At 42.4% G+C, this 27570-nt stretch overlaps 2 protein-coding genes and 1 long non-coding RNA gene across 15 annotated transcripts in view; 2 read left to right on the top strand and 1 right to left on the bottom strand.

Moving 5' to 3' along the window:
• Window positions 1–305: 305 nt before the first annotated feature.
• Window positions 306–22959, top strand: SPART (spartin). 10 transcript variants are annotated; one of them, XR_012158660.2, is made up of 11 exons: window positions 306–661; window positions 3762–3876; window positions 5203–6035; window positions 7125–7322; window positions 9540–9644; window positions 13251–13380; window positions 15205–15399; window positions 16746–16904; window positions 17004–17094; window positions 19254–19595; window positions 21121–21206. XR_012158660.2 is itself a non-coding variant. In XM_073341964.2 (11 exons), the coding sequence occupies exons 3-10, from the start codon at window positions 5205–5207 to the stop codon at window positions 19312–19314; spliced, it is 1770 nt and encodes a 589-aa protein (XP_073198065.1). In that variant the 5' UTR covers window positions 306–661; window positions 3762–3876; window positions 5203–5204; the 3' UTR covers window positions 21121–21209. The 10 variants fall into 10 exon arrangements, 9 of the variants coding, with proteins under 9 accessions (XP_073198065.1, XP_073198059.1, XP_073198094.1 ...); XM_073341964.2 differs by having other exon boundaries at window positions 19254–19314; window positions 21121–21209; XM_073341935.2 differs by lacking the exon at window positions 19254–19595 and adding an exon at window positions 1545–1614 and having other exon boundaries at window positions 308–661; window positions 21121–22959.
• On the bottom strand, window positions 15063–27550 carry LOC140910634 (uncharacterized). Its single transcript, XR_012158676.2, has 3 exons — window positions 27325–27550; window positions 25533–25630; window positions 15063–22694 (listed from the first exon to the last, which is right to left on the bottom strand). It is a non-coding gene; the product is annotated as an uncharacterized LOC140910634 (long non-coding RNA).
• Window positions 26470–27570, top strand: part of CCDC169 (coiled-coil domain containing 169) — a 38462-nt gene continuing 37361 nt past the window's right edge. Inside the window, exon 1 of one of the 4 annotated variants that reach the window (XM_073342036.2) lies at window positions 26470–26616. The gene's annotated coding sequence lies outside the window, so the exon portion shown is untranslated. Of the gene's footprint in view, window positions 26617–26900; window positions 27106–27373; window positions 27562–27570 lie in introns of those variants that run through there. The other 3 variants (XM_073342052.2, XM_073342047.2, XM_078852712.1) reach the window with 3 other exon arrangements.

The following is a 27570-nucleotide window of genomic DNA, read 5'->3' as shown; positions in this document are numbered from 1 at the left end:
GGACATCTGGTCACCCTAATGATGGCTGAAATTTGTCCCTTTGAACAAAATTCACTGAAGTTGATAACTGCTTAGTTACCTAGCACAGAAAATTTCACGGGAAGTTTCACAATCACAAATGGGGGCGTGTGAAGTATCAGACATAACCACAAACAAGGCTACGCTTGTGCATCACTTCCTTGCACAGATTCAACATGCGAACCCCAACAATCCCTCCCAGCCTTTCAACAGAACCTGCAGTAACGTCTCAGTACCACACGTCACCACACAACGCTGTCGTCTCCTCTTGTGACGACTTCCGGTTGTCCTGTGATGTCATTGCAGCAGGGACACCATGCCCTGCGGTTGTGACGCGGTGATGTCACAGAGCATTGTGATGTCGTGCCAGACGATAACATGTGCCCGCCGCAGCCCGGGCTCGCCTGCCAGACCCCGATGGCGACCACACTCGTGACCGCGCGGGCCCGCGCCGCGGCGGTGCAGCCTCGCTCCGGGCCGGGGGGCGCAGCGCCTGCAGAGGGCGCGCCCTGCTCAGGCGCCCAAAAGCCTCCGCTTGAGGGACGGGAGCAGCTGACAGGCGGTGACGTGGTTCGCAGGGCAGCTGGGATCGCGGAGACAGTGGCGCAGAGGGAGCAGGTTGCTGGCGGGCGGCTCCAGTTCCGTGAGTGCCGGGTTCGGGCGGGCCAGGGGCGAGCCCGCCTGCGGGTGGGAGCGGGGTGAAGGGGCCCTGCCCCCCCCGCCCCCGTGTCTGGCTAGGGGGACTCCCTTGTGTTGTGGGGCTGGTGGGGTGTCGGCTCCCCCCACCCCGTGTCGTTCTCTGTCAGCCGTGGGGTCTCATCCCTGGGCAGACCCGGCATTTGTTTGTGGGAGGCTGTTTCTAGCTGAGACCCCAGTGGAGCTGGGGATCCCCCCCCCCCAACACACACACACACACACATTTATGAGGCTGGAGTTGGGAGCCCCTAGGTGCCATTGTGGTCACGGACCAGCTCCCTCCTGCCGGCTTGTCACGCCTCCTGCCAGCCCCAGTACACACGGATGATCCTTGGAAGTGGTAGACCCAGCCAGAGGCTTATGGCGGTGGTCACCTATTTTGTAATCACCAGGACAACAAACTGGTACCTGAGTCTACCTGAGGGGGTGTTCTCAGTTCGCATTTCTGTACCCCACGCACCACAAAACAAATCTGCAAGTCACTTTATTAACTGGCATTGCCAACATTTTTATTGACTTGAAACGCAGAACAAAAAGTTAATACAACCGGATTATAGATAAAGAAGCCCCAGAGTACAGGAAAATTTAAAGTAACTTTGAAGTTCTGCAGTTTCTGTTTGTTCACACAGGTTCATTTTTAGCTTTTTCACCCATTCCAAAAAGGTCTGTAAATACAACTGACGTTTAAAAGTACCTGTATGATTTGGAAATTTATACCAGAATAAGGAAACAATCTTGCAGTTTTACTTACACAGCACAAGTCTTAAATTCCCCTCTAATACTGATCCCTTGTTTTGGCTTGAGTGACTTTACCAGACCCTTCTCCTAAGTGTCCCCACAGCAGACTGTGACTCCTTGAGACTGCAGAAAGCCAAGTTATCCAAAGCCGGGTACCCAAAAGTTAGTGAACACTTCTGAAAACTTGACTGTATCCACTACTGCTTTAGTAATAATGGAAATAGTAAAATTGATCTACCTCATGTAAGTGTTGGGGGAATATTAGTAGTGGGTTGCATTGAACCATAGAGATGATTAGAAATCTAGGGTCTGTTTAAGCTGTGTTAAATATAGCCCTGGAAAAACATCAAACTGACACTGATTGAATAGAAAAGGAGTACTTGTGGCACCTTAGAGACTAACCAATTTATTTGAGCATGAGCTTTCGTGAGCTACAGCTCACTTCATCGGATGCATCCGATGAAGTGAGCTGTAGCTCACGAAAGCTCATGCTCAAATAAATTGGTTAGTCTCTAAGGTGCCACAAGTACTCCTTTTCTTTTTGCGAATACAGACTAACACGGCTGTTACTCCGAAACCTGATTGAATAGAGTATTTCACTGAAATACAGTAAATTAACTATGAAGCGGTAGCTTATTTTAGTTAATCTAGAATGAGAGTGTTTCTCAGAATGGTTTGATTTTGAAAATCATTTTGTTTTGGGTGGATTTTTTGTTTTTGTTTTTTTAATCTGTGCTTTGCAGTTTGGAGTGGGAGTGATTCATATCTATCTGTCAGACTTGCTGCTAATGAAAGAGAGAATATTAATGATGATTGTTCTGTAACTCTTCTTTTTTTCCATGATGACCGCCAAATTTGATGGCAGTTTTTTATATTGGGCTCATAGTTTACTTTCTAAATAGACAACACATAGGTAGTGGGGGTGTGGGTCCTACTAAAGGCGGTGCAAATGAAGTGAAGTGAGTCATATCATTATTGGTTCTATGGCTTTTTAATTTTTTTCCCCTTTTTAAGGAAATAGGCTCAATGGCCTGTGATGGGATATTAGATGGGGTAGGATCTGAGTTACCCAGGAAAGAATTTTCTGTAGTATCTGGCTGATGAATCTTGGCCATATGCTCAGGGTTTAGCTGATCGCCATATTTGGGGTCAGGAAGGAATTTTCCTCCAGGGCAGATTGGAAGAGGCCCTGGAGGTTTTTCGCCTTCCTCTGTAGCATGGGGCACGGGTCACTTGCTGGAGGATTCTCTGCTCCTTGAAGTCTTTAAACCACGATTTGAGGACTTCAATAGCTCAGACATCGGTGAGAGGTTTTTCGCAGGAGTGGTGGGTGAAATTCTCTGGCCTGCATTGTGCAGGAGGTCAGACTAGATGATCATAATGGTCCCTTCTGACCTAAATATCTATGAATCTATGAAATCCCAAATGGACTAGGATTTAAAAGCCTCCTAGAAATAGTATATTTTGAGGAGAAATTGGGAGGAAAGGGTGGAGCTATGGCCCATTGGGGTCAGGAGAGAATTCCAGATAATGGTACAGCATGGGAAAAGCCTGGAGAACAGGAGTAGTAGGACACAAAGGGGTGTATTAGTCATCATGTTGCTTGGGTGCAATGTATGGGTTGGGAGGGAGGTGGTGTAAATAAATTATTTAGGCATGAGTCAGTTTGTAAACTGTCAGGTGTCAATTATATCGGAAACCTTAAGGTTTGTATTTATAGAATCATAAGAATTACCATACCCATCACTCCAATCCCTGACATTGTCTAGTATTAGATGCTTCAGAGGAAGCTGAAAGAAACCGTACAATGGACCGTTAAACTTTAACCTGCCCATAGGAAGAAAATTTTCCTAGCCCGTCAGTTAGTGATTGGTTTATGCCTTGAAACATGAGGGTTTAAATCCGTTATTAACTATCTGCCTAATGTAATTGTGTCTAATGTCGTGTCTAATATAATACTGGATGTTCTCAGTCATAGAATAGGCTAAAACTTTTTTGAATCTCACTAAGGTCTTGGCTTCAAAGATAACATAAAGAACAACTATATTCGTTAACTACAACTATATACATTTATTTAAGCTATTATATAGCTTAATTTAGATTCTAATTTCTATATTTTTTTCATTATATTAAGATGGTGCATCTGTTATTTCTTATTTACTAGACAATGAACTTTTTATTCATGATTTGTGTCTAATTGAATTCCATTTTCCATCCAAATTCAGCTGAAGCACAAAAACAGCATTTTTAAGTATTGGTTGGGAAAAATCTGGTAGTTTCATTTAATCTCTAATTGTTGAAATTTACAGGAGAGGCTACACTCCGAAGAATGCTAGATGACTGATGAATAGTCTGCAAAACTGAAAATAAAAGTAATTAACCCAAAAATACAACAGAGACTGAAAGACTGTCATTTGGAAAAAGGTAAAGACCAATTTTTCCTCCATTATAAAGAATGAAAATGAAATAGATGACTTTTAGTGCCATATTTATAAAGCTTGACCTCAAAAGTTAAATGTTCTTCCCTGATCTGTTCTACTTAAAAATAGTCTTTAACTTACTAAACTTTATGAGGAGGGCTCATTAATTCAGCTCATAATTTTTTATGTCTTTAAAGTATTTAATAAAGTAGAGTGAGTGTAGGCCTTCATGTAAGTTGCTGTCAATTCCAATTTAATTTTAAATAAGCTTGTCTTTAAAATAAATACTTTACTTAAAATGAATTTTTAAATAAAAATCCAAATTTTTAATTTTAAAAACTCCTCCTGCTTGTTGCTTCTGTTAAGGCTTTTTAAGACGCCCAAATGTAGTATCTGGAGTTTGTGCTCTCTCCTGGTGCTTAATTTTTAGACAAGTAATAATTGACATAGACTATTTACAATTGCAGGAACTGAAACCCATCAGAACCCTCAATCTTTGAGTTCCCTAGATGACGAGGGTGCGCAGCACCGTGCAAAGTCCCACATTAACTACCTTAAACTGTTGATTAGTGTAAGAACTGAGGGTCTAGCTACAGTATAAACAAAAAAATTTTAATGTGAAGTACAAAATGAACAAATTGATCTTGTCCAGAATGTTATATGAGAATTGGACATGTAAAAACTTCTGTTTATAAAATAAAACCATATTTGTCTGTATACTAAACCTATCAGCAAGAGAAATGAAACTATAGTTTTAGAAAAACACATTTTGAACAATAGCTGCAATATATAGTGTTGCACTGTTTTGAGTTGCACTTCATTGTTTTTGTATCTTTCTGCACTTATCAAGAAGTGCTGAGTTGACCTAAACGAAGATAGGGAACCATCACAAAATTTTAGTAATGGAGGGTCTGTGCATATATATCTACTGGAATTACACTTCAGTCATTATACAATATTCTGGAACATAAACCCTTTCAGCAGCTTTTCTCTCTTTAAGAAGTAAACACCTTTGTGGTGTAAGCTCCTCATTTTGCATTAATCAGATCTGATTAATACAGGGTGAGAGTCCTCAATGAGCTGGAGTCTTATTTTCTAATCCAAAGGTTAACCAGAAATGTGTAATAGAACAGATCAAAATTTGCACCATGCATAGATACTTTGGAGCTAATTAGAGTGCTCTTGTGAAATTTATTATACTGGCTTGAACAAAAACAAGTTTTATCTTATAAGAAGTGTCTCTTAATTGACTGCAAACAGTTCTTACTGCATGCCTATAAGGAAGGTATGCCTACGCTTAGTCATGCTAACACTATGTTCCAATTTGCAGTAATGGAACAAGAACAGGATCCTGCTATTCTAGAAGATGAAAACATTAAAGCTATTAAAGAAGAGTTCAAGAAAGCCTTTATGTTTGTCAATAAAGGCCTGAATACAGATGAATTGGGTCAAAAGGAAGAAGCAAGGAACTACTACAAGCAAGGACTTGACCACTTGCTTAGAGGAGTTAGCATTCCATCACAAGGTCCTGAATGTACAGGATCCCAGTGGGACTCTGCCAGACAAATGCAGCAAAAGATGCAAGAGACTTTACAAAATGTTAGAACTCGACTGAATATTCTAGAACAAAATACTCTTGCTAGGCAAACTAATGCCACCACAATGAATGTGCCTCTAGAGGTGCCCAAGTTATACCCAGTGATTCCCACTAATGAAAAGCCAGCAAGGCCCCCTGCACCTAATTCTCTGATTCCACCATCTGGGCCTCCTGCAGCAAATGAAAATGTTGCAACTACAAGCAAAGGGCAACATCCAGCAATGAGTCCTTCATCTCCAAAAGCTCTCTCTCTACCACATGAAGCTCCTCCTGCGTATACTCCTCAAGCTACTGATGGACACTATACTGTATCTTATGGTACAGACTCTGGGGAGTTTTCGTCAGTTGGAGAGGACTACTACACAAAATGTACTCAGCCGCCTCCCCTTGAAAGTCTAGGAGTAGATGCAGATGAATTGATCCTGATTCGCCAAGGAGTACAGATATTCTTTGTGACTCCTGATGGGCAGGTTAGTGCTCCTTCATATCCTGGATACCTGCGCATTGTGAAGTTCTTGGACACTGATGGTGCAATGGCCCAGAATCGTCCGCCAGCGTTTCTTCAGGTAACAGTTGGAGTGTTGTTTAACTTTAGAATACATTGTATCTGTTACCAATTTTTGTATATGGGCTAGAACTTTGTAATCTGAGCCATTTTGGCTCTTGCACGTCTGAGCCAAAACCTGCTTCTCTTGTGTTCCTGTGAAAGAACCTGTACAGAGAACTACTCCTTCACTAGCTACATTTATTGTAGGCATAGATGTCACTAAAATATACTGTTGTGTCTGTCTGAGAGTTCCAGAACACCAAATGTTTCAATGGACTGCTTTCTTGGAATGGGTTGGCTTTTAACACTTTTTTTGATCTTATAGAATTTGTTTTCCCTTTCCTCAGATAAATTTGACCTATTGAATGATCTTTTGCTATTAATTGCATCTGTGTATAAAGGGTCAGTTTAAAATGGACTTAAGTATTTAACTTTCTAGCTGAACATGTCAGTATGGTTTACTTGGATAACCGCTGCACAGTTCTGAATTTGTGGTGTATGTACAACCTTCTTATGTAAACTAGGGATGGAACAGACATTTTTAGGTTATCTAGTCCATCTTCTTGCCAGTGCAGCACTGTTTCCTTGCGTACATTTAGTAGTAGGTTTTTCCAGCCTGATTTCCAACTTCAGTCTCCTTTTGAGAGAGTGTTTGTTTGGATCTTCTTATCCTTGTCTACAAGGGGGAAGTATTCCCACCATTGGTTCAGCTCCACAAGTGTTAGCAGCATTGGAAGCTCTAGACAGCTCATTAGCAGCCTCTTTACACTGTCATGTAAACCTGCTCTGAGTGGAGCAGAATGGCATAGGGACTGTAAATCCAGCACCTGCTTGGTATTAGGCTCCCTCTACTACAGAAGCTGGGCTTCCTGTGTCTTAGTAAATTAATTTTATTTGTTCCTTATTTAACTTTGGTGGCAGTCTATTGAGAGTGATGTATCCCAGCAATACACTTTTCAGGATCATTTGAGGCTTTTTAAATAAAGCTACATGGGAACTTTGGAGTCTGATGCTAATCTGTACAGATCCTTCAATTGACATTACTTTGGGCTTATTGAAAAAGCATGATTCTTTAATTTATGCAAATAAATTAATTTGTCATTTTCAGGTTTGTGACTGGCTGTATCCTCTTATGTGCAACCAATCTCCTGTTCTGTGCTGTAATAGTGGAGTCTACATGTTCCCTGATTTGATGTCGCAGGTGCCAGGATCCCATGTGGGAGTAGTGCTATCTTCAGAACTCCCAGCAGCTGACCGAGAGCTTTTTGAAGATCTGTTAAAACAGATGTCTGACCTCAGAGTCCAGGTAAATTCTAGGGCAATGGTTTTAAACAGACAATAAAAGATACAACAAATTGTAAATGCATAACAGGCATAACTTTGGGGTCTTACCAAGTGATCCAGATCACGCTCTTATGTAAGCTGGGCAGAGTAGTATGCAATACAGCCAAATACAAAGGTCAGACCTTTAGAAACAACTATTGTAGGCAGTATTTAAGGATGGGGGACTATATCATGGAAAGCAGTGACTTGTAGGAAAATACTCAACTGAACGTGAATTCCCCAAAGAGGCTAATATGATTCTCCAGGGAAATATTGAGTAGAATCATAGAATATCAGGGTTGGAAGGGACCCCAGAAGGTCATCTAGTCCAACCCCCTGCTCGAAGCAGGACCAATTCCCAGCTAAATCATCCCAGCCAGGGCTTTGTCAAGCCTGACCTTAAAAACCTCTAAAGAAGGAGATTCTACCACCTCCCTAGGTAACGCATTCCAGTGTTTCACCACCCTCTTAGTGAAAAAGTTTTTCCTAATATCCAATCTAAACCTCCCCCACTGCAACTTGAGACCATTACTCCTCGTTCTGTCATCTGCTACCATTGAGAACAGTCTAGAGCCATCCTCTTTGGAACCCCCTTTCAGGTAGTTGAAAGCAGCTATCAAATCCCCCCTCATTCTTCTCTTCTGCAGGCTAAACAATCCCAGCTCCCTCAGCCTCTCCTCATAAGTCATGTGTTCCAGACCCCTAATCATTTTTGTTGCCCTTCGCTGGACTCTCTCCAATTTATCCACATCCTTCTTGAAGTGTGGGGCCCAAAACTGGACACAGTACTCCAGATGAGGCCTCACCAATGTCGAATAGAGGGGAACGATCACGTCCCTCGATCTGCTCGCTATGCCCCTACTTATACATCCCAAAATGCCATTGGCCTTCTTGGCAACAAGGGCACACTGCTGACTCATATCCAGCTTCTCGTCCACTGTCACCCCTAGGTCCTTTTCCGCAGAACTGCTGCCTAGCCATTCGGTCCCTAGTCTGTAGCTGTGCATTGGGTTCTTCCGTCCTAAGTGCAGGACCCTGCACTTATCCTTATTGAACCTCATCAGATTTCTTTTGGCCCAATCCTCCAATTTGTCTAGGTCCTTCTGTATCCTATCCCTCCCCTCCAGCGTATCTACCACTCCTCCCAGTTTAGTATCATCTGCAAATTTGCTGAGAGTGCAATCCACACCATCCTCCAGATCATTTATGAAGATATTGAACAAAACCAGCCCCAGGACCGACCCCTGGGGCACTCCACTTGACACCGGCTGCCAACTAGACATGGAGCCATTGATCACTACCCGTTGAGCCCGACAATCTAGCCAGCTTTCTACCCACCTTATAGTGCATTCATCCAGCCCATACTTCCTTAACTTGCTGACAAGAATACTGTGCGAGACCGTGTCAAAAGCTTTGTCAAAAGAAGGACGCTATTATCTCTGCGTACAGCACTGGTGAGACCATTGCTTGACTACTGTGTCCGGTTTACATTTTTAAAAAAGAATTTAAAGACAGTTCAGGTAGAACTTCAAAAATTATTAGAGAGCTGGAAAGCATGCTTAAACAGAGTTTTAAAGATCTGAATCTACTTAGCTTACTGCAGAGAAGATTAAGAGGTCATTTGACCAGTCTATAAGCGCCTACACAGGGAAAAGATCTCTGATATTAGAGGACTCTTTAACTTAGCAGTCAAAGGAATAACAAGATCCAGTGGCTGGAAGTTGAAGTTAGAAAAAATCTAATTCAAAATAAGATGAAAATTCTTAACAAGGAGGATAATTAAGCATTGGAACAGCTTCTCAAAGAAAGTGGTAAATCCATCGTCACTTAAAGGCTGTAAATCAAGACTGGTTGCTTTTCTAAAAGATATGCTTCTTCTTTTACCACCCAAACTCAAGCTCAGGAGTGGTCATGAAAGACCCAGTCCTGCAGTGTTTTATGTGCGGGTAGCCCCCTTTGGCCAATATAAAATCCTGTTAACCTCAGTGCAGCGCTGTGTTGGCACAGGATCCTGTATGCAAAGCACCACAGGATTGAGGCATGACTTAGCAAGGAAAAATAATTTTGTCCAGTACAGGAATTACTTGGTGAAATTCTGTGGTCTGTGTTATGCAGGAGTTCAGACTAGCTGTTCATAGTGGTCCTTTAAGGGCCTTAAAATTCCATGAATCTATTAATTTGCCCTGATATGATGATGCAGGTGCCAAGATCCCATGAGGGAGTAGGATTATCTTCAGAACTCGCAACAGCTGACAGAGAACATTATGAGGATATGTTAAAACAGATATCTGACCTCAGAGTCCAGGTAAATTCTAGGGTAGTGGTTTTAAACCAATGATAAAAGATGCAAATTGTCATTGAGTAACAAGTGTAACTTTATAGTGTTTAAAACTGTCAAACGGGCTTCTGTGGTAGCCTGTGGTAGTGGTGTGCTCTGCCACTAGGGAAATGCAAATGTGAATTCTGGCTCTCGCCCCTTAATCTAAAAAGGGCTTTGAAATGCTGCAGAGCTTACCCCTTGGGAGGGGGTTCCTTCTAGTTAAGAAAACATCCCAGCTGCATTCTGTAGTCAGTCTGCTTGTGATTATGTGATAGCACTGAATACCATCTCAACATTTGGTGGAAGGATGCTGGCAACAATGAGTGGCTGTGAAAGGAGTTTAAAATGGGGGAAATTCCAAGGTTCTGCTGTGGATTATTACCTGTTTAGTGCTGACAGTGAGTCAGCCTGCATGAATGCAAAGGACTACTGGAGAAGAGGATGAGTGGGGAAATATTTTAGGAATTTTAAAGCAATATGATTTAACATATTAAAAATATCACAATTAAGAGAGAGGAAATAGATTCCCTCAATTATAATGTGTTCTATGTAGAACCCCATTTATGGTAGCTTAATTTTTCTCAAAATGTCAGCCTTCCAACAAGTATTTCTATAAAGGTTCTAATATTGGTAGAACAAGCTGCCAAATGTCAAACTCAAAATATGTTATCAAATTGTTGTTTTTGCTCTGGAAAGTATTGTATATTATTTACTGCCTACAGTATGCTTAGCACGGTGCAATACAGTAACTGCTCACTTTACGTTGTCCTGGTTAATGGTTTTTTTTGGTTATTTTTGCTGATCAGTTAGAATATTCTCGTTTAAAGTTGCACAATGCTCCCTTACAATGCGTTGTTTAGCAGCTGCCTGCTTTGTCCACTGCTTGCAGGAAGAGCAGCTAGTTGGAGCAAGCTGGTGGGGGCTCAGAACCGGGGTGGATCGGCAGCTGTCCAGCAGTTCAAGTGTTCCTCCCCCCACTGCCATGTGCTAATCCTGCCCTCTGCCTTGGAGCTGCTCCCGGGAGCCTCCTGCTTGCTGTGGGGGGGGGGGGGGAGGATGCTAATGTCAGGATGTCCCCCTGCCCCCCCATCCCCATAGATCAGGGGAGGCATGACAGGGTTCAGGATGGAGGGAGCTTGCTGGCAGTAGCTGTTGTCTCAACTTGTTGATCTAATTAAAAAGGCAATGTACTTAGAGTGGGATCAGTGTAATTAAAGAGGCAATGCTTGTCTCTCTCACACACTCTGTGTGTCCGTCTCTCTCTGCCATGCTGTCTACTCCCTCCGTTCCTGTTGCCTTGTAGAGTGTGAGGTTACATTAACAACAATATGTTAACCCTTGAGGGCTCAGCCAAATGCTAGTTCATCATTTAGCAGTAAGGCATTCCCTGGGAAATATCCCACCCTCTGACTCCACCACCTCAACCAAGCTTCACAATCATCATTGCTGTGTACTGTAGTAAATAAAAAATATAGTCTTTTTGTCTGGCAAAAAAAATTTCCCTGGAACCTAACTCCCCCGATTCCCACTAATTCTTATGGGGAAATTAGATTTGCTTAACATCATTTTGCTTAAAGTCGCATTTTTCAGGAACATAACCACAACATTAAGTGAGGAGTTACTGTACAGACAAATAGTCCCTGTTCTGAAGAGCTTGTGATCTAACAGAATGATATTCAAAACATGGGAGGATGATTTAAAAGGTAAAATGAAACAAAACACTGACTTTTTTCATTTTTTTAATTAGAAAGTCACTACTTCTGTGACACGAAAGTAGTAGGTGTGGTAGCTTGGCAAATTGTGAGCATTCTTTCCATAGGGAGCAACATAGAGAAATGCATGGGAAAGGGTTGGGAAGGAGACAAATGGGACATAAAGCCTGGTGTAAATCATGGAACAGAGGACCAAAAGGGAAACCCAGCAAGAGACAGATCTGAGATGTAGGCAGATTCATGAAGGGATATACCCTCTTGGAATAATACGTACATTTGAATTCAATAATTCAATTTGAATTGCAAATGGTCAGTACAGTATTTACTAGGAGAATGTGATCCTATACTGTTATCAAACAATAACTGGTCATTTTCTTGGAGTTGTGACTAATATACTAAAAACACTGACATCAGAATAGTAGAGCAATACTGGAGGCGAATCTCTGCATGCAAATCGTACAGATTATGTTGCAGTGTTTATCTTCCGGTAGTATGTTGTTTAGTATCTCTGGTTGTTGAACAGGAAACTGAGAGAGCTCATCTATTTTTTGGAATTCTTCTCTGTTCACCTTTCTCATATTGTAATAGTCCAGTTCCATTCCCCCATTTGACTTTATTTTCCGAAAATATTTATTGAAATACACTTCCTCAGATTCTCCTCTCTAGTATTGTTTTGTATTTTTGTCTCTTATTTGATATGTGTTCCTGTATGGTAATTATAACCATTCTTTTCCATTGGTCCCAGACAAATCTCTCTCTCTCTTTTTTTTTTCTTTCAGAACTTTAACCAATCCTCTTTTCAGCTATGTCGATTACTTTGACCCTCCTGGTATTTAACTTGTACTAGTAGTATTTACTGTTGGAATTTAAGTATTGTTAAAACTCTCCTTAATTTTTTCTGCCCTCTTTAGCTAGAAGTAAAGTCCATTGTATACTATATATAAAATCATATTAATTGCAATAAAGTTGCTTTATGAAAAACAGTACCCAGTCTGGTAGTTGCCCCTGCTGCCTCTGAGTAATTGACAAATGTTGCGGCCTAATCCAAAAGCTTTAGAATGTTAGAGATGAAGGCAGGTAAAGCAGCCCCCCTTGGCCTGAAGAGAAGGCAGCATCATGCACCACTTCATAGTGTTCCTGGCTGTAGCAGTCTGTAAAAGCTCCAGCAGCACACGGAGTGAATAAGTGTCCTTTTTATTTATAAATTTGGGAGGAGAAAAAAAAGAGCAAATTCCCAGCAAAGCTGTATTCTGTTGTTGCAGCTGGACTCTCTGGGCAAATATAGAACCGATTGGGGCTGCAGCTCCCATACTGAACAGTAGCAAAGCGTTGTCTTCCCTCTTAAAAAATTTAAGTGGAAAGATGGACATGCTTGTATTTTTTTTTTCCTGCATTACCCCCCCCCCCCCGAGAGTTCTCAGCTATGTTAATTGACCAAACACTCCTGTTCGTAAGTTTCCACTCTAACTAGACCAAGGAAGTCTACAATTTTTGTTCTAAAATGCTTGTTTAGAGAAGTTTCTAAAACAAAATTGCTGTGAAAAAAGTCACTGAATCTCTTGTCTGTGCCATAGTAACACACACGCTTTCATCCATTCTCTGCTAATTCATCTCAGAAATAAGGAACTTAATCCCAGGTTTTTAAAGATATTTAGATGTTGCTCTACTCAGTGTTGTAATGCCTAAGTCTCAAAAGGGCAACAGGGTGTAGGAGCCTAAGTCACTTTTGAAAATGAGGCTTTAGCTCCTAAGTGACTAACACCTAAATACCTTGATCTCCACTACTATGGTTAATGGGGACTATCTAAAGTCCCTAAATAGGATAACTTGTTAGCTTGCTAAACACTTCATTTTCATGAATGTATATTTAATCCCTTAGCCTTTGGAAGCTTCAAGTGATGTGAATAACCTGGCCCAGACTGTACGCATCCAACCAGAGCCTGAAGGAGGAGAGAGAGAAAGAGAGTTACCTGAGTGGAGTGAGAAAGTAGCTCATGGAATCTTGTCAGGTACTACCAGAATCAGGGATTATGTTTAATTGTCTTGCCAGTAGGGTTTAAACACTATATTTTGATTTAAAGGCATTGTTGCTGATGAACATTTTAGGGGGCTGGGGGTAGGGGGACTAGATACACAAAGATGACTTAGGCACCCAGCCACCTAGCTGAATCCATAGCCTTGAGTAAGGCACCCAGATTTCCTGTTCAATGAATGCATGAGGAGAGTTAGGTGCTTAAAAATTCACTAGAGATAGCACAGAGTGGGGGAGCCACCTAAACTAGCCAATAGGAAATATTTAGGAGAGAGGTATGACCTCAGCCAAGCTCACAAAAGGGAGTTAAAAGGAGGACTTGAGACTTGTGGCAGGAGAGCAGTGGCGGCGGGAGGGAACCTTTTGCCAACCAGTCATGAAAGCTTATGCTCAAATAAATCTGTTAGTCTCTAAAATGCCACAAGTACTCCTTTTCTTTTTGCGGATACAGATTAACACGGCTGCTACTCTGAAACCTGTCAAAGGGAGTTAGGCACTTAAATAGGGGTCAGAGGAAGGCACCTCCCTTCAATCAGGATTCACAGCCTTGAATTTTCTCACGGACATAGGACTGACCTGGCTTAGGCACCTTTCTCACAAAAAACAGAGGAGAAGGTGGTACCTGGTCCCTCCTTGCACCCAATAGCCAGGTGGTTAGAGCACCCACCTGGGATGTGGGAAACCCAGGTTCAGTGCCCACTCTGCCTAAACTGGAGCAGATACTTGAACCACAGTCTTCCACCTCCCTGGGTGAGTGCCCTAATCGCTGGGCTGTAGAGTGTGTGTGTCTGTCTCTGGCTGTCTCTCTCCAATGAACATCTATTTTATACAAAGTGGAACAGTTTCAGAAGCTGAGAGCTTCAGACTACCGCATACCACGTGGTTAGGGCACACACCTGAGAGCAGGGGGACTTGGGTTAAAGTCCTTGCTCCTCTCTGGCAGAGTGGGGATTTGAACCTCGGTCTCCCACATCCTGAGTGAGTGCTCGAACAGTATAAGAGGGGCACCACCATCTCTTCTGTTTTGTATAGGGCCTGATCCAGTAGGCATGTCCTAAGATCCTCTCTGAGGTGAGATTGGTGGGGAACACCTAATCTGAGATCCCACCATGAGTTAGGCACCTGGTGTCAGGGTTTGGACAGCTGTCTGCATACCCATGATCAGCAGAAATGTCAGCACCTAGGACTTTTATCAGCAGAAACTTAGATACCTACAGGGTTAGATGGCATCTGAGTAAGGGTTCTGAGAATCAAAATGTTGGACTTAAGTGCCTAAATCCCTTTGTGGATCTAGCCCTGAATGATTCAAGCCACTGAAATGAAACTGTTTTAGTCCTTTATGATTATGTTAGAAAATGGGCATCTGATTTTTTTTTTCTTTAAAAAGAAGCATTCTGCAAGGGTTCTGTACTCCAGGTATGAAGTGACAGAAGAATAAATTTGTCTGAGAGACGTTAGCAGGAGGGTTAATGAAGAGATATGGATTATATTGTATCCAGAATGCTAATGATGCCCAGCTCTCTATCACACTTGACTCTGATGGAGCAGAGTTTATATGAAATTGAGGCTTGGATGAGGGTTAGCTAGGTATGACTGAAATCTGACATATTGGAGATAATGTGGTGGTTAGGGGGATAACAGAAAGAAGAGTTGTAGAAATTCATTCATATTAGCTTTACTTCCTCAGTCAGGTGCTGCCATTTGCAATTTTAGGTATGTTACTAGGAGGGAGGAGAAAATACTGCCACAAGTCCAGTCTGTAAATACTACACATCATAAGCTAATTATTTTTGTTGTGAAGGAGCATCCTGGTTGAGTTGGGGTTTGGTCAAGGGAGCAGAATATACTGGCAAAGCAATCCACAAAGGAGCTTCCAAACTGCGAGAACACATTCAACCAGAAGAGAAACCTTTGGAAGTCAATCCAACTGTAGCAAAGGGGTTTCATGTAGCAAAACAAGCTACTGGAGGAGCTGTAAAAGTCAGCCGGTTTTTGGGTAAGATGTTCTGCATCTGAAAAAAGATGTTGCATTGAATGTGCAGACTGTAAACACACCCTGTTTGCTTGGGTTTCTGAAGTGCAGTAACTAGATGAGTTAATGAACTGACCTCCTTTAAAGATCCCGTAGTTACTCCTGGTTATCATTAGTGTGAGATCAGAATTAGCCCCAAAGTATCATACTGTATTTGGCCTTTTAGAGAGCAAGGTTGGTTGTTTTTTTCCTAAATCCAAAGATCAAGCATATTACTCTGTCATGCATTTCTGCAATCTTAATGTTAGATTGGAATCTCCATATTGAATTAAATGGCTAAAACTGACTGTTACCTTTGGTTCCAAAAGTAGCTGGTTTCATTTTAGTTTTTAATGATAGCATTTAAAGGTTCTAGCTGAACTCATCTGTTCAACCTCTACAATTATCAAAATACAGAGGTATCTGTATAAAGTGTTTTTTCAAACCTGGGGAGGGCTTAAAATTAGGCTTCTAAATTCATACTTGGCCACTGCTATTGAAATGTCTTTGTCTTCAGAGGTGCTGAGCAGCCCCAGTGTCTGTTGACTTCATTCTCTTATTATCTGCATTATTATGGTAGTGCCTATAGGCCCCAATCACAATTAGGACCCAGTGAGTTGGGTATTATAGAGTCACGTGGAGGAGTTAAAGTAAGAGACAATATGTGCCCTCCTGACCAGCTTCTTTCCATTTAAACAAGGCAGAAAATGGAAAGGAGGGATTATCCCCAATTTACAGATAGGAGACTGAGTCAGAGATTTGCCCCAGATTGAGTTTATGGACTGGTCCACACTAGAAGTGCTCCATTAGCACAGCTGCACAGTGTCTGATGAAGACCGCTCTCCTGGCAGCATAACTACTCCACCTCCAAGAGGTGGTTGCTATGTTGATGGAGCGTCTCCTGCCAACGTAGCACTGTCCACACTGGTGCTTAGATCAGGGTAACTTGTGTCACTCAGGGGGAGTGGCTTTTTCAAACCCCTGAGCGATGTAAGTTATCAACATAAGTAGTAAATGTAGACCTGCCCTATGACAGAACTAAAAAAATTAACCTAGATCTTGATTTCAAGTCCAGTGCCTTAACCGCAAGATCATCCTTCCTCTTTTAATGGGAGCTGGGGCTGCTCAGCATCTCTGAAAATCAGGCCACTTCTATTTAGGTGCCTAAATATGAATTTAGAAGCCTGTCTTTCTCATGAATGGAATAAAATTGCAATAATTTTTTAGACTTTTTAATAGAACTTTTAATTCAGTGAACCAAATATTTCCCCCCCCCCCCCCATTTAACAAGAACTTTCAGACTCAGTCTGAATACTTTTTCTGTGTGTTAGTTGAAGGAGTGTGTTCAATAGCAAGCAGTATTGGAAAAGAGTTAGCCCCACATGTGAAGAAGCATGGGAGCAAATTGGTTCCTGAGTCGCTTAAGAAAGACAAAGATGGAAAGTCCACTTTTGATGGTGCCATGGTTGTAGCAGCAAGTGGAGTTCAAGGTAAAAAAAAAAAATTCTAAATACATGTTGTAAGCTACATAATTCTTTCACTTCACAATGCTTTGTCTTAAAATAAACTGTGTTTGGTTATATTTACAGGGTTTTCAACAGTATGGCAAGGTTTGGAAAGTGCAGCAAAATGCATTGCTAATAGTGTTTCAACTGAGACTGTTCACACTGTCCAGCACAAGTAAGTTACATTTTTATCTACTTATTTGTCTCCTACTATAAACTAGGATTATGTCTGAACAATGGCCAACATACAGGCCTGCTTATTAAACTTTTAGCTTTTACAAAATTATAGCAAGTCTTACTATAGAGAATAAAATCTCTTTGCACTAGGTATTCAGTAAATGAACAGTGACAGATATGCCTTCTACCTAAATCTGATTATGTAACTGAATAAATGTCTCTAATGCAGTGGTTTTCAAACTTTACTGGGGATCCAGTTGAAGAAAATTGTTGATGCCTGTGACCCAATGGAGCTGGGGATGAGGGGTGTGGGAGTGGCTCAGGACTGGGGCAGAGGGTTCAGGTGCAGGGTTGAGGGCTGTGGCTAGGAATGAGGGGTTCAGGGTGTGGGATAGGTCTCTGAGCTGGGGCAGGGGTTGGGGTCAGGTCTCTGGGCTGGGGATGCAGGCTCTGGGGTGGGGTCAGGGATGAGGGGTTTGGGGTGTAGGAGGGGTTCCAGGTTTGGGAGGTCTCAGGGTTGGGGCACAGACTTACCTCCGGCGGCTCCTGGTCAGCGGTAGGCTTCCCACCTTCCGTGGCACCATGCACCACGCTGCGCCCCAGAAGTGGCCAGTCCAGCTCCTAGGCAGAGGCGCACAAGTGGCTTCGCGTGACTCTTGCCCGCAGGCACTGTTCCCATTGGCTGGGAACATGAGGAGCCAGTGCTCAGGGTGGGGACTGTGCATGGAGCCCCATGGCCTCCCTGCCTGGAAGCGGCCAGCAGCGGGTCCAGCCTCTGAGGCACAGCGCGGTGTTGAAACAGGTAGGTACTTTTAACATCCTGGTTGGTGGTGCTGACCAGAATGCAACCCAGTGCCTGACATGCCATGACCCTGTACCCGAAGTTTGAAAAACGCTGCCCTAGTGGATTGATTTATTTATTTAGCTCTGTGGTCTAAATTAGTACAACTTTGAGAGATGTAGGTAAAATCCCATTCAGATTTTGGTGTGTATTTCAACATTTTTATTTTAAAAAAAAACCTCATGTTTAGCTAAAATACTAACTTTGAATCACTTCTAACTCTGGTTCAGTCTTCACTGCTTTGGTTTAGCAAAGTTTAACAAGTTCAGATGAAGATGAGAATCTGGTGTACAAGGAAGGAGTTTCAGCTAGAAGTATGTGCAAAGGAGGACATAAAAGGGGAGTTAAGGAAGGAAACATAGGCCTCAGCAGTACAGATATTGAGCAGAGTGTTTAAAGTTAGGGTGGACATAAATACAGATGTTGCCAGAAACAAGTAAGCCGGGGGAGGAGGACGGGGATTTAGGAGCATGTGGTACTGTGGTGATGGGAAGATGGTAGAGAGCCTCTGAAGAGATGATAGATTGAAAGGGTGCAGGTGGTGGTCTGGAAAACAATACACTAGGCATGATCAGAAATGGGAGGTTCAGTAAAGGCACTTAGGTAACAATGGAGTCAGTAACAGATCTAGCAGCAGCCAGGTAAAAGTGGTGCATGTAAATGCAAAAAGATCAGAAGAGCACAAAGAAGCAGGTAAGACAATAAGCAGACAAACAATATAGGGTAGAGGTCACTGGTGAAAAGTCCCGGTTCTGTGGTGGTGCATTTCAGACTGGAGGCTGTGAATGTACTCCTGGAATGCATTTTGGGTAGACAGCAAGCAGGTTGGTGATGGGTCTTTTATAGGCAGCTGCAAGAAATGCATTAAGGCTTATGATAGGCTGGGCAGAATGCCTGTAGGTGGCATGGAAAGAAAATCCTTAGTCTTTACCCTAGATACAATGACATCATTTCATTTTAATTGAGCTTTTCTGTACTCCCCACCCTGTAGAATGAGGTAATTATTTTATAAATATCTGCAAGAGCTTTGGTTGAAATATTAGTAGATACTGCTATTTGCAGATCTACAGATTGGGCATGTCTGAGAAACCTGCTTAAAAACGGGAGTAATCATCAGTCGCATCAGGGCTTTTATTGTGTTTTTTGTTCCATATGTCATTTTAGAACAGTCTGACTAATCAAAACTGCATCACTGTTATCTGGCTGTCTAATGGTATCTTGCTCCTAATGGACTGTCATACTTATTTCTAATAGGAAGTGGCTGGAGGAGCTGTATTAGTACTCTGCTGCCATTTAAAATCATTTTTTTATTTTAGATATAAAAATAGGAAACATGGAGATCAGCTATCAACAGCCACTAAGAGTGACAAGCAATAAGTAACTAAATTTTGCAGTTAACTAAAACTTAGTGTTTGATGATTGAGGATTCCCCCCATCACTTGCATTTGGCTCTATCCAAACATGTTTTAAAATCCTGCAAGAGATCTTCTTAAGCTCGTTTCGGTTTAGGTGGCAGAACTGTCTTTTCTATAAGACAACTGTAAAAATCAGCATAATAGACAACATTAAAGGAACAGTATCGGGTTTCCACCAAGCTACAAGTGCTCTGGATTTGAATGTAGCTGCAGAACTACTAGCTCTGTTCGGGTGCAAGTGAAGTAAGTGGCCTCTAACTACTAAGGTTCTTATAGAGGTGTCCTTCATTCTAGTATCTGAGTGCATCTTGACACATTTAAAAACAAAAGCCCTCTCAGTTGAGGCACTGTATAAGATTTTGAGCTGGGGTGAAGAATCAATTTATCAAATCTTGTATATAGGGCTTAAGAAGAAAGCTAAATTGACTATACACTCTGCCACTGTATGTGCCATAAGCAATGCAGCTACCTGTTGCAGTGATGCTGCAGCAAATTTATTTAGTGTATCAAGGGTGGAAATAACTAATCAAACTGGCAAATATTTACTCTTTTGCTGTCAACTAATTCTTTGATCTGCAAATTACACCATAATCATGATTAAGGCTGCTACTCTATCTACAGAGAATATTTAAATAAAAATGTGTTTTTTCCTCATTTAGTTTCAGTACTTGGTTCAGCCCTCAGTAGCCAGGGCTGCCCTTCTAGTATGAGATAAGGACCCAGACTTTGGTTCTCCTAACATAATACTTTACCTCCACCCTTTTAAAAAAAAAAAAAAAAATCCTAGAGAACTTTCAGACACTGGACTATCTAATACAACAAAAAAATTATGGCCCTGACTCTGAGCTGGACCTTACAGGAGGCTCAGCCCAGATGGTAGAGCAAAGGTGGTTTAGCACTGCTGGGATTCTGGGATCACCAAGACTATTTCTGGCCTGCTCTTATTTATGCATGGCTACAATGCATCCCAAGGGGCTGTGTGGCAACTTGGAACAGCTGGATTGCTGAGTGCTCTGGCCATTCCCCTGTGCTAGTCCAATATAAGGATGTGTTATGCTGGCCCTACATTGCTGGAGAAATTCCTAAATGGGGAGATCTGGTTGCTTATCTGCCCCCTTAAGCTATAGAAGCAGTGTAAGAGGCTGGAACACAGCCCAGGATTGAAACTTATGTTTTGAGTATGTTGGACTAATACCTCCCCTTGCCAGAATCTTCTGATACCAGGACACTGCTGACTGAGGCTTCCCAACTAGTAGAACTTCTCTCTCTTCCCATTGTTCTGTCTCCAATTCATCTCATTTCCTTTATTCGCACTTGTAGGGGGACAGATTTTTTCATCCCCCAATACCATTTACACCTAACTCCTAGAGAAAAGAACAGAGCAGTAGTTGATATTCTGACACTTGAAAAGAAAGTTATGGAATTAATAAACCTTGTGACAGATTAGCAGCCATAATATGAATTTTAGCAATTTTTAATTTGTGTTTAAATATTTAAACTCAGTCTAGTCAAACTTGATCTGGGTTCTTTCATTTTCTTTGTGCTATGCATAAACTCTTGCTTTGGGAGTGAAGATTTCAAGAGGGGTGAATTAATACAATCAATAGTAGCTGTACGCTTGTGAAGACCCCATACTGAAACAGATTTACAACCATGTGGCCGTGGGAAGCAAGGGTTTGTGCATAAGGAAAATTGAATGAACAGATGACTTCACTTGTATTAAAGTTTTTAAAATGTATTTTCGTATCTACAAATTTTTTTTTTTAAGGTATGGGGATGATGCAGGCCATGCTACAGACAACGCTATGAATTCTGCAATCAATGTTGGTGTGACAGCATTTAACATTGACAACATTGGTATCAAAGCTATAGTGAAGAAAACTGCAAAAGAGACCGGTTATGCTGTGCTGGATGAATATAAAGTACTAGAAAAGGAGAAAAAGGATGGAAGATAAAACAGTTAATTTCTCAAAGCCTTACAGTATGGATGTAATTTACTATTTTAAAGTAATGGGATAATGCTAATCTATAATGTAAGTATTTATTTTTCCTAATTGTCTTTACTAAAACTAATTCTTTACATACTTGAGAACTGAAGGCATAAAACTAGCCATTTTCTCTGAGATGGAAGTATCCTTCATTTAGCATTTCTGCAATCATGTATCAGTCTGACCACTGGAAGGATATGGATTTAATTTACATATAGTACATTCAGAAAAAAAATCTTAATCTATTAATTCAAAAACTCCATTTTTCAAAACATAAAATGGAACAGTAACATGGATGGAAGTATGAATTTGTTTTGAGTATTTTTGTAACTCTTTTGTAAAGAAAAAGGGTTGGTACTCTGAATAAATCTAATAGGGTTTATAGTTTAATTCCACTTTTAATTATTATGGTTGAAATGAATTTACCAAGGCAGAATTGTCTTATCTAATTATATGCACTAAAATTAGTTTGGGGTTCCATCCTTCAGTTTCCAAAGACTAGGGAAATTCCTTTAGGACATCTAACATTTAAATAGCAGCTGAGCTAATGACCAAAGTCATATTCAAAGAAATGAAAGAGCGTCTGGTAGCCTCCCTCCTTTAAAGTTAAATGCTTTTCAAAACAAATATTTATGCAAACCAAAGACTTAAACTACACTGTTTATTAGGGTGACAAGTACTCTCTGTACAAGAGAACCAACTCAAAATTAATCAGAATACTCACAAGTTGGCTGGAAGGGGTGGGGGGAGGGAATCAGTAATTCTGTGAAATCTGATTTTTTTTCTTTGGGGCGGAGAAACTAATTCCATATTACAAAAAGTATTTTTGGTAGCTATCAGGGTGAGACTGTATCCAGGAAAAAATTTTCTGTAGAAAAGCTTTCACTGACCTTTTACACTGCATGTGTTTCACAATCCAACTGCAATGTCTTCAGAAAGTTTTGTAACATTGGGTATTACTCTGATTATTCCATTAGAGGGCAGTATTTGAAATAAGGTTTTTTTTGTTTGTCTACTTCAGTATCTAGTATTAAATGCCAACGATTATTAAAGTGAGCTTTCAGTCATGGTAAGGGCATGAATTCATGGGCATGAACACAATGAAAAATTAATTTCTGAAAACTATCCCAATTAATGTAATATACATGCTGCTTTTTGTAAGTAGTTACTTTTTGCCCAGTTTCTGCTCAGACATGAACTGTCCTGATGTTTCTGGTATACCGGTGTTCTACAACAGCTTTGTGTAGTACACAGGAGTGCAGTACATATGAAAAACTCAGGTCATTCTTTGCTACTGACTCAAAAATTCATTACTGGGCTTCACAGCTGCTATACGTTCCAGTCTTGATTGAACCTGTAGTGGAAACAAAATGACATTTACAAACTGTCCTTCACATTGATTGCATTTATTCATGAGTATCAGCCAGTCACACAGTTAAGTCATTTTCTGCAATTAAAGTCTATACTAATGGATTAATAGAAAGTAATGCATTTATGTGGCTATTACATGCCTGCACCTGGTGATGGTGAGAAGTATGAGGCCAAGAGAGGAACAATGTGACATATAATACCTAGAGTGTCTTGTGGAATTGAAATTATAAATAAAACAACTTGACCTATGTGCTTAGCATTATTATGGATGCAGAGCTACTGTGTGTATTTTCTGTTGTGAGAAAAGTAAAAATCTGTGATTTTTCCTGAAGTGACAGTCAAGATCATAACCTTCACCCAGGTCTACACTAGCAACTTTTACTGGTATAGCAGTGTCTATTAGGGTACAGGAGTGTTTTGGCAAAATTTCTATACTGGCAAATACCCTGGTCTAGATGCAGTTATACAGACAAGTGATTTTGTGGCTAGTTCACTTTGCTCACTGGACCAGTATAAGGTATGTCTCCACTAAAAGGGCTTGCTTACCCATAGAGCTGTATTGATTGATCCTTTCTAGTGTAGACTAGGCCTTAGTCTTGTAACCTGCTTCTGTCTCTACCTACTATTTGCTGCTTCAGGAGCAGGCAAAACATTATTCAAATTGCCAATCCTGTAATACTCAAAGAAGAACAGGATATTCCTTTGAGCTTATACCATAACCCAAAATGTTCTCAAGCAGTAGTATACTCCCTCCCCAGGACTAGGAGCTAGAGCCTGACACTTAGAAGTTAAAGGGGCCTTGGTCTGGCTGTATGGGGTGGGGAATGAGCACAGGGCCCTAGGCAGTCGCTCACTTGCTCATCTGTAAGGCCAGCCCTGCCTCACACCTCAAAGTGACAACCCCTGCCCCATACCAGGCCACCTCACTTCTGTGCTGCTGCTGGTGGTGCCACTGCCTTCAATGCTTGTCTCCCAACTCTGTAGTCTGGTCTCCCCTACAATAGCTAGATTTCACAGTCCATGATCCATTTTTCATAGCCATGAATTTGGTAGGGACCTGGGTATGTTAGAAGATATAGTCCCTTTCAAAATAATAATACAAGTACTATATCTAGCTTAGTAGTTCATTATATTGCCATATTTCTCATATTAGCTGGTTTGAGTCTGCCTCTTCCTTTTAGACTCCTGCCCTATTTAAGGTCTCTGCTATAGTGAATCCTGTCACAGTTAATTAGGCCTGAGTCATTACTAGTCATACTTAAAATTGATTTTTCTCCAGTGTTCTCTCCAATTTAAAAATCTAGTGTTCAATGAATTCTCAATGCATGATAGCAGGAATCATGCAGGAGCAACTATTTCTAAATACAGTTACCATACAATTTGCCTAAATTTATGTTACTGACTGAGGATTTTAGACAGTTCTGCAATTCATTTGCATCTCAGATCATTCACTGATGAGAATAATAGTATCAATTATAACTTATTAACACTGTCAAAACCACCTTCTGCCCAGATGTTTTCACCAAATTAACTGACTTTCAACTCCAAGACCCAAGCTAACAGTATTAATTGAATTTGTATTTGTATTCATTGAAATTTGTATTCAAATTTCATTTCATTTTGTATTTTTATTTGTATTCATTGAAAACATTGCTTATTTTTCTCTCATCACTTTTAGATTGTTAGCTGTTTAGGAGCAGTCTGTCCCACACTGACAGCCCTTCACTCATTACAGGAACTCCCACAATACACGTAAAAGAGAATCTAGATCCTTATTCTTCTTGTACAGCATGAGAGGGAATTATGCCCACAGCCACCCGGAAAAGAGAACCAAGAGCCAAAGCAAAAATGCTTGTGTGATCTAAAGCCACATCAGATGTTTTTAATTGTGAATCCAGTACAATTTTTAAAAATACTACACAATACATATCAGATTAGACCAGTGGCTGTTAATGTTAGCTGTTTTGGGCTTTTCAGTCCTGATTGGTTTAACAAATTAGGGCTTGTCTACACTTACTGAGGAATCGAGGAGGAGCGATCGATACAGCAGCAGTCAATTTAGCAGGTCTAGTGAAAACCTGCTAAGTCAACTGCAGGCCACTCTCCCGTCAACTCCTGTACTCCACTGGATCGAGCAGAGTAAGGGGAATCGACGGGAGATCATCTCCTGTCAACATCACATAGTGTGGACCCTACACTATGTAGATCTAAGCTACATCAATTTGAGTTACGCTATTCAAGTAACTCAAATTGGGTAGCTTAGATCAACTTTTCCCTTTAGTGTAGACAAGGCCTTAGGGGAAGATGGAGCTAAGTTATGCAACTTCAGCTATGTAAGTCGATGTACTTAGATCTACTTACCACAGGGTCCACACTATGCTATGTCGACAGGAGACGTTCTCCTGTCAACTCCCCTTCTGCTTCTCGTTCAGGTAGAGTACAGGAGTCAACAGGAGAGTGATCTGCGGTCAATTTAGCTGGTCTTCACTAGAGCCGCTAAATCGACTGCCAATGCATCAATCGTCATTCGTCAATCCCCTGGTAAGTAGAGACAAGCCCTCAGACTCTCTTGTGCTACTTTATACAGTGCTTATTATTAATATTGGTATTGCAGTAGTGTCTACTGGCCTCAACTAAGCATCAAGGTCCACTGTGCAAGGCCCTCTCCATGCAACACAGCAACAGTCCCTGCCCTAAAGAACAGACAATCTTAAGTGTTAATTGTTTCTGTAAGGCTAAATAATTAAAAGGCTAAAAATTCATTACATGTCTATTACAACACTTCACACATAAAGGTGGTTTAGACAACAGATTATCCTACCTGGTCAAAACTCTTGTTTAACTGGGTCAAAGCTATATCATGCTTTTTCATTAGTTTCTGGTGTTCTGCCAAGCTGTCTGCTTCCTTTGTGAGTTTCTCTAGACAAAACAAAGTAGGCAAGGCATCAAATGTGTGGCCATTAAAGCAACAGCTGAGCAAACGCTGTAATAATTTACATTTATTTGCAAAATAAGTTCCAGTCAAGTTTTCATACCATAAACAAGTCTGCAGAGTAAAATGCAGTGCTTCATTCTGTTTGGTGCCTTCAAACCTGATCTCAAATTGTACTCTTATAAAATCCTCCCATCTCTGTGGCAACAGTACTAAACAAAACAGCTATGGAGGAACTACTAGAGCGTATTTGGCTGGCAACAGAGCACACCTCCCTTCTATTACACTCTGCATAGTCCCTAACCTCTTCTAGTCTATAACTGTAGGAGAGGAAGGGTCCATTTGTGCCATGGAAAAAGTACTGTGTAGCCTGTGCCATGACAGGTTAAGCTTTGATGCAAAGTTTAAAATTCCCATATGCTGCAGGATACTTGGTACTGTTGCACTCTGCTGACTCCCACAGCGGCAGGAACTGGTTGCAAAGCTTCCCTCAGTGTTTTACTTAAACTATTGCAGCCCCTTAGGCACATGAATCTATTTGGCTTGAACCGGAAGTTACCCATGTGGTAGCTGACTCAGGCCTTGGCTACACTTGCAAGTTAGAGTATTAAATCAGCCCCAGGCGTTCTAACTTCTGAGGTGTCCACACTGGCAAGACACACAGAGCGCCTGGACTCTGCAGCTGGAGTGCTCCTGATAATCCACCTCCAGGAGAAGCATAAAGCTTACTGTGCCCCAGCTGAAACGCCCTGTGTCAGCATGGCTGACCTGTTGCATTACTGCGCTGTGATTGGCCTCCGGAAACATCCCATAATCCCCTGAAGTCAAGTGGCCACTCTTCTCATTGTTTTGAACTTGGCTGCAGGCATGTAGATATCCCCTTTCAAAGCTCCCTTTCTGACAGCTGGTATGCTTAACTGCTCCCGGATACAAAGCAAACCCTTACTGTGGAATGCTGCTACTGCAGAGGCAGGTAGGTGGGTGTGTGTGAGAGAGAGAGGGGATGGGGTGGGGGCAGACGGGGTTTCCCCCTTCCCTCTGCCCAAACTTACAAGACAGCATGCTGACACGCTCTCTCCCCCCACATACACACTCCCTATCGCACTCCACACCCCTGATTTAAAAAGCAGGCTGCAGCCACCTGCACGCTGGGCTAGCGACAATGCGCTGCTCTTTGTGGGGTTGCAAGAGCTGCTAATGTGGCCACGCCAGTGAGGGCAGCTCTTTCTCTGCTGCAGTCTCTGAGGGCTGGTTTAACTCCCGGCCCCCTCCATCTGCCAGTATAGCCATGCCCTCAGTTCAGTCAGCCAATCTGTGCCACTGCTTCGCCCCCGGACCCTGCCCTGGCAGTCGGGCTGCCCGCGTAGCTACCCGCGTAGCTTAACCCCGCGGCTGGGGCCGCTCTGACGGGAGGGTGGCCGGGCCCTGCAGCCCCCCGCAGCGCCCCCGGGACGTCCCCTCGGTGAGCGGCCCCGCAGCCGGCGTGCCGGGGCAAGGCGCGGCGGGCCTGGCAGACAGGGGCGCTGCCCCACGCGCGGGGCTCGCCCGAGTGAGCGGAGCAGGCCGCGGCCTCCCGGGAACGACCTAGGGACCCCCGGGACCGGAGGCCGCGCCTCGCCGGGCGCATGAACCTGCGGCCGGGCGGTGCAGAGCGGCTGCCCGGCGCGGCCCCGCCCGTTACCTAGCGCGGCCGCCATGCGCCCGTACGCCGCGTCCGAGGCGGGACCCTGCGGCGCGCGCGCAGCCATGCTCAGCCGCTGCCGGCGCTGCGCCCAGCGCAACCGTCGGAGAATTGGCTGAATTGAGTCGCGCGCGCGCGCGCCTTCCCGCCAGCGCCCGACGAGACTCGTTCCCTCGCCCGCCGTCAGGTGACCCAGCGCGACTCATGTGACCTGCCCCCTCCTAGAGCGGCGCTGAGGTTGCTGTC

Source organism: Lepidochelys kempii, chromosome 1 (assembly GCF_965140285.1).
Source record: "Lepidochelys kempii isolate rLepKem1 chromosome 1, rLepKem1.hap1, whole genome shotgun sequence".
Classification (NCBI taxonomy): domain Eukaryota; kingdom Metazoa; phylum Chordata; order Testudines; family Cheloniidae; genus Lepidochelys; species Lepidochelys kempii.
The sequence above is the reverse complement of the archived record's forward strand: the minus strand, read 5'-3'. Positions and strand labels throughout refer to the sequence as shown.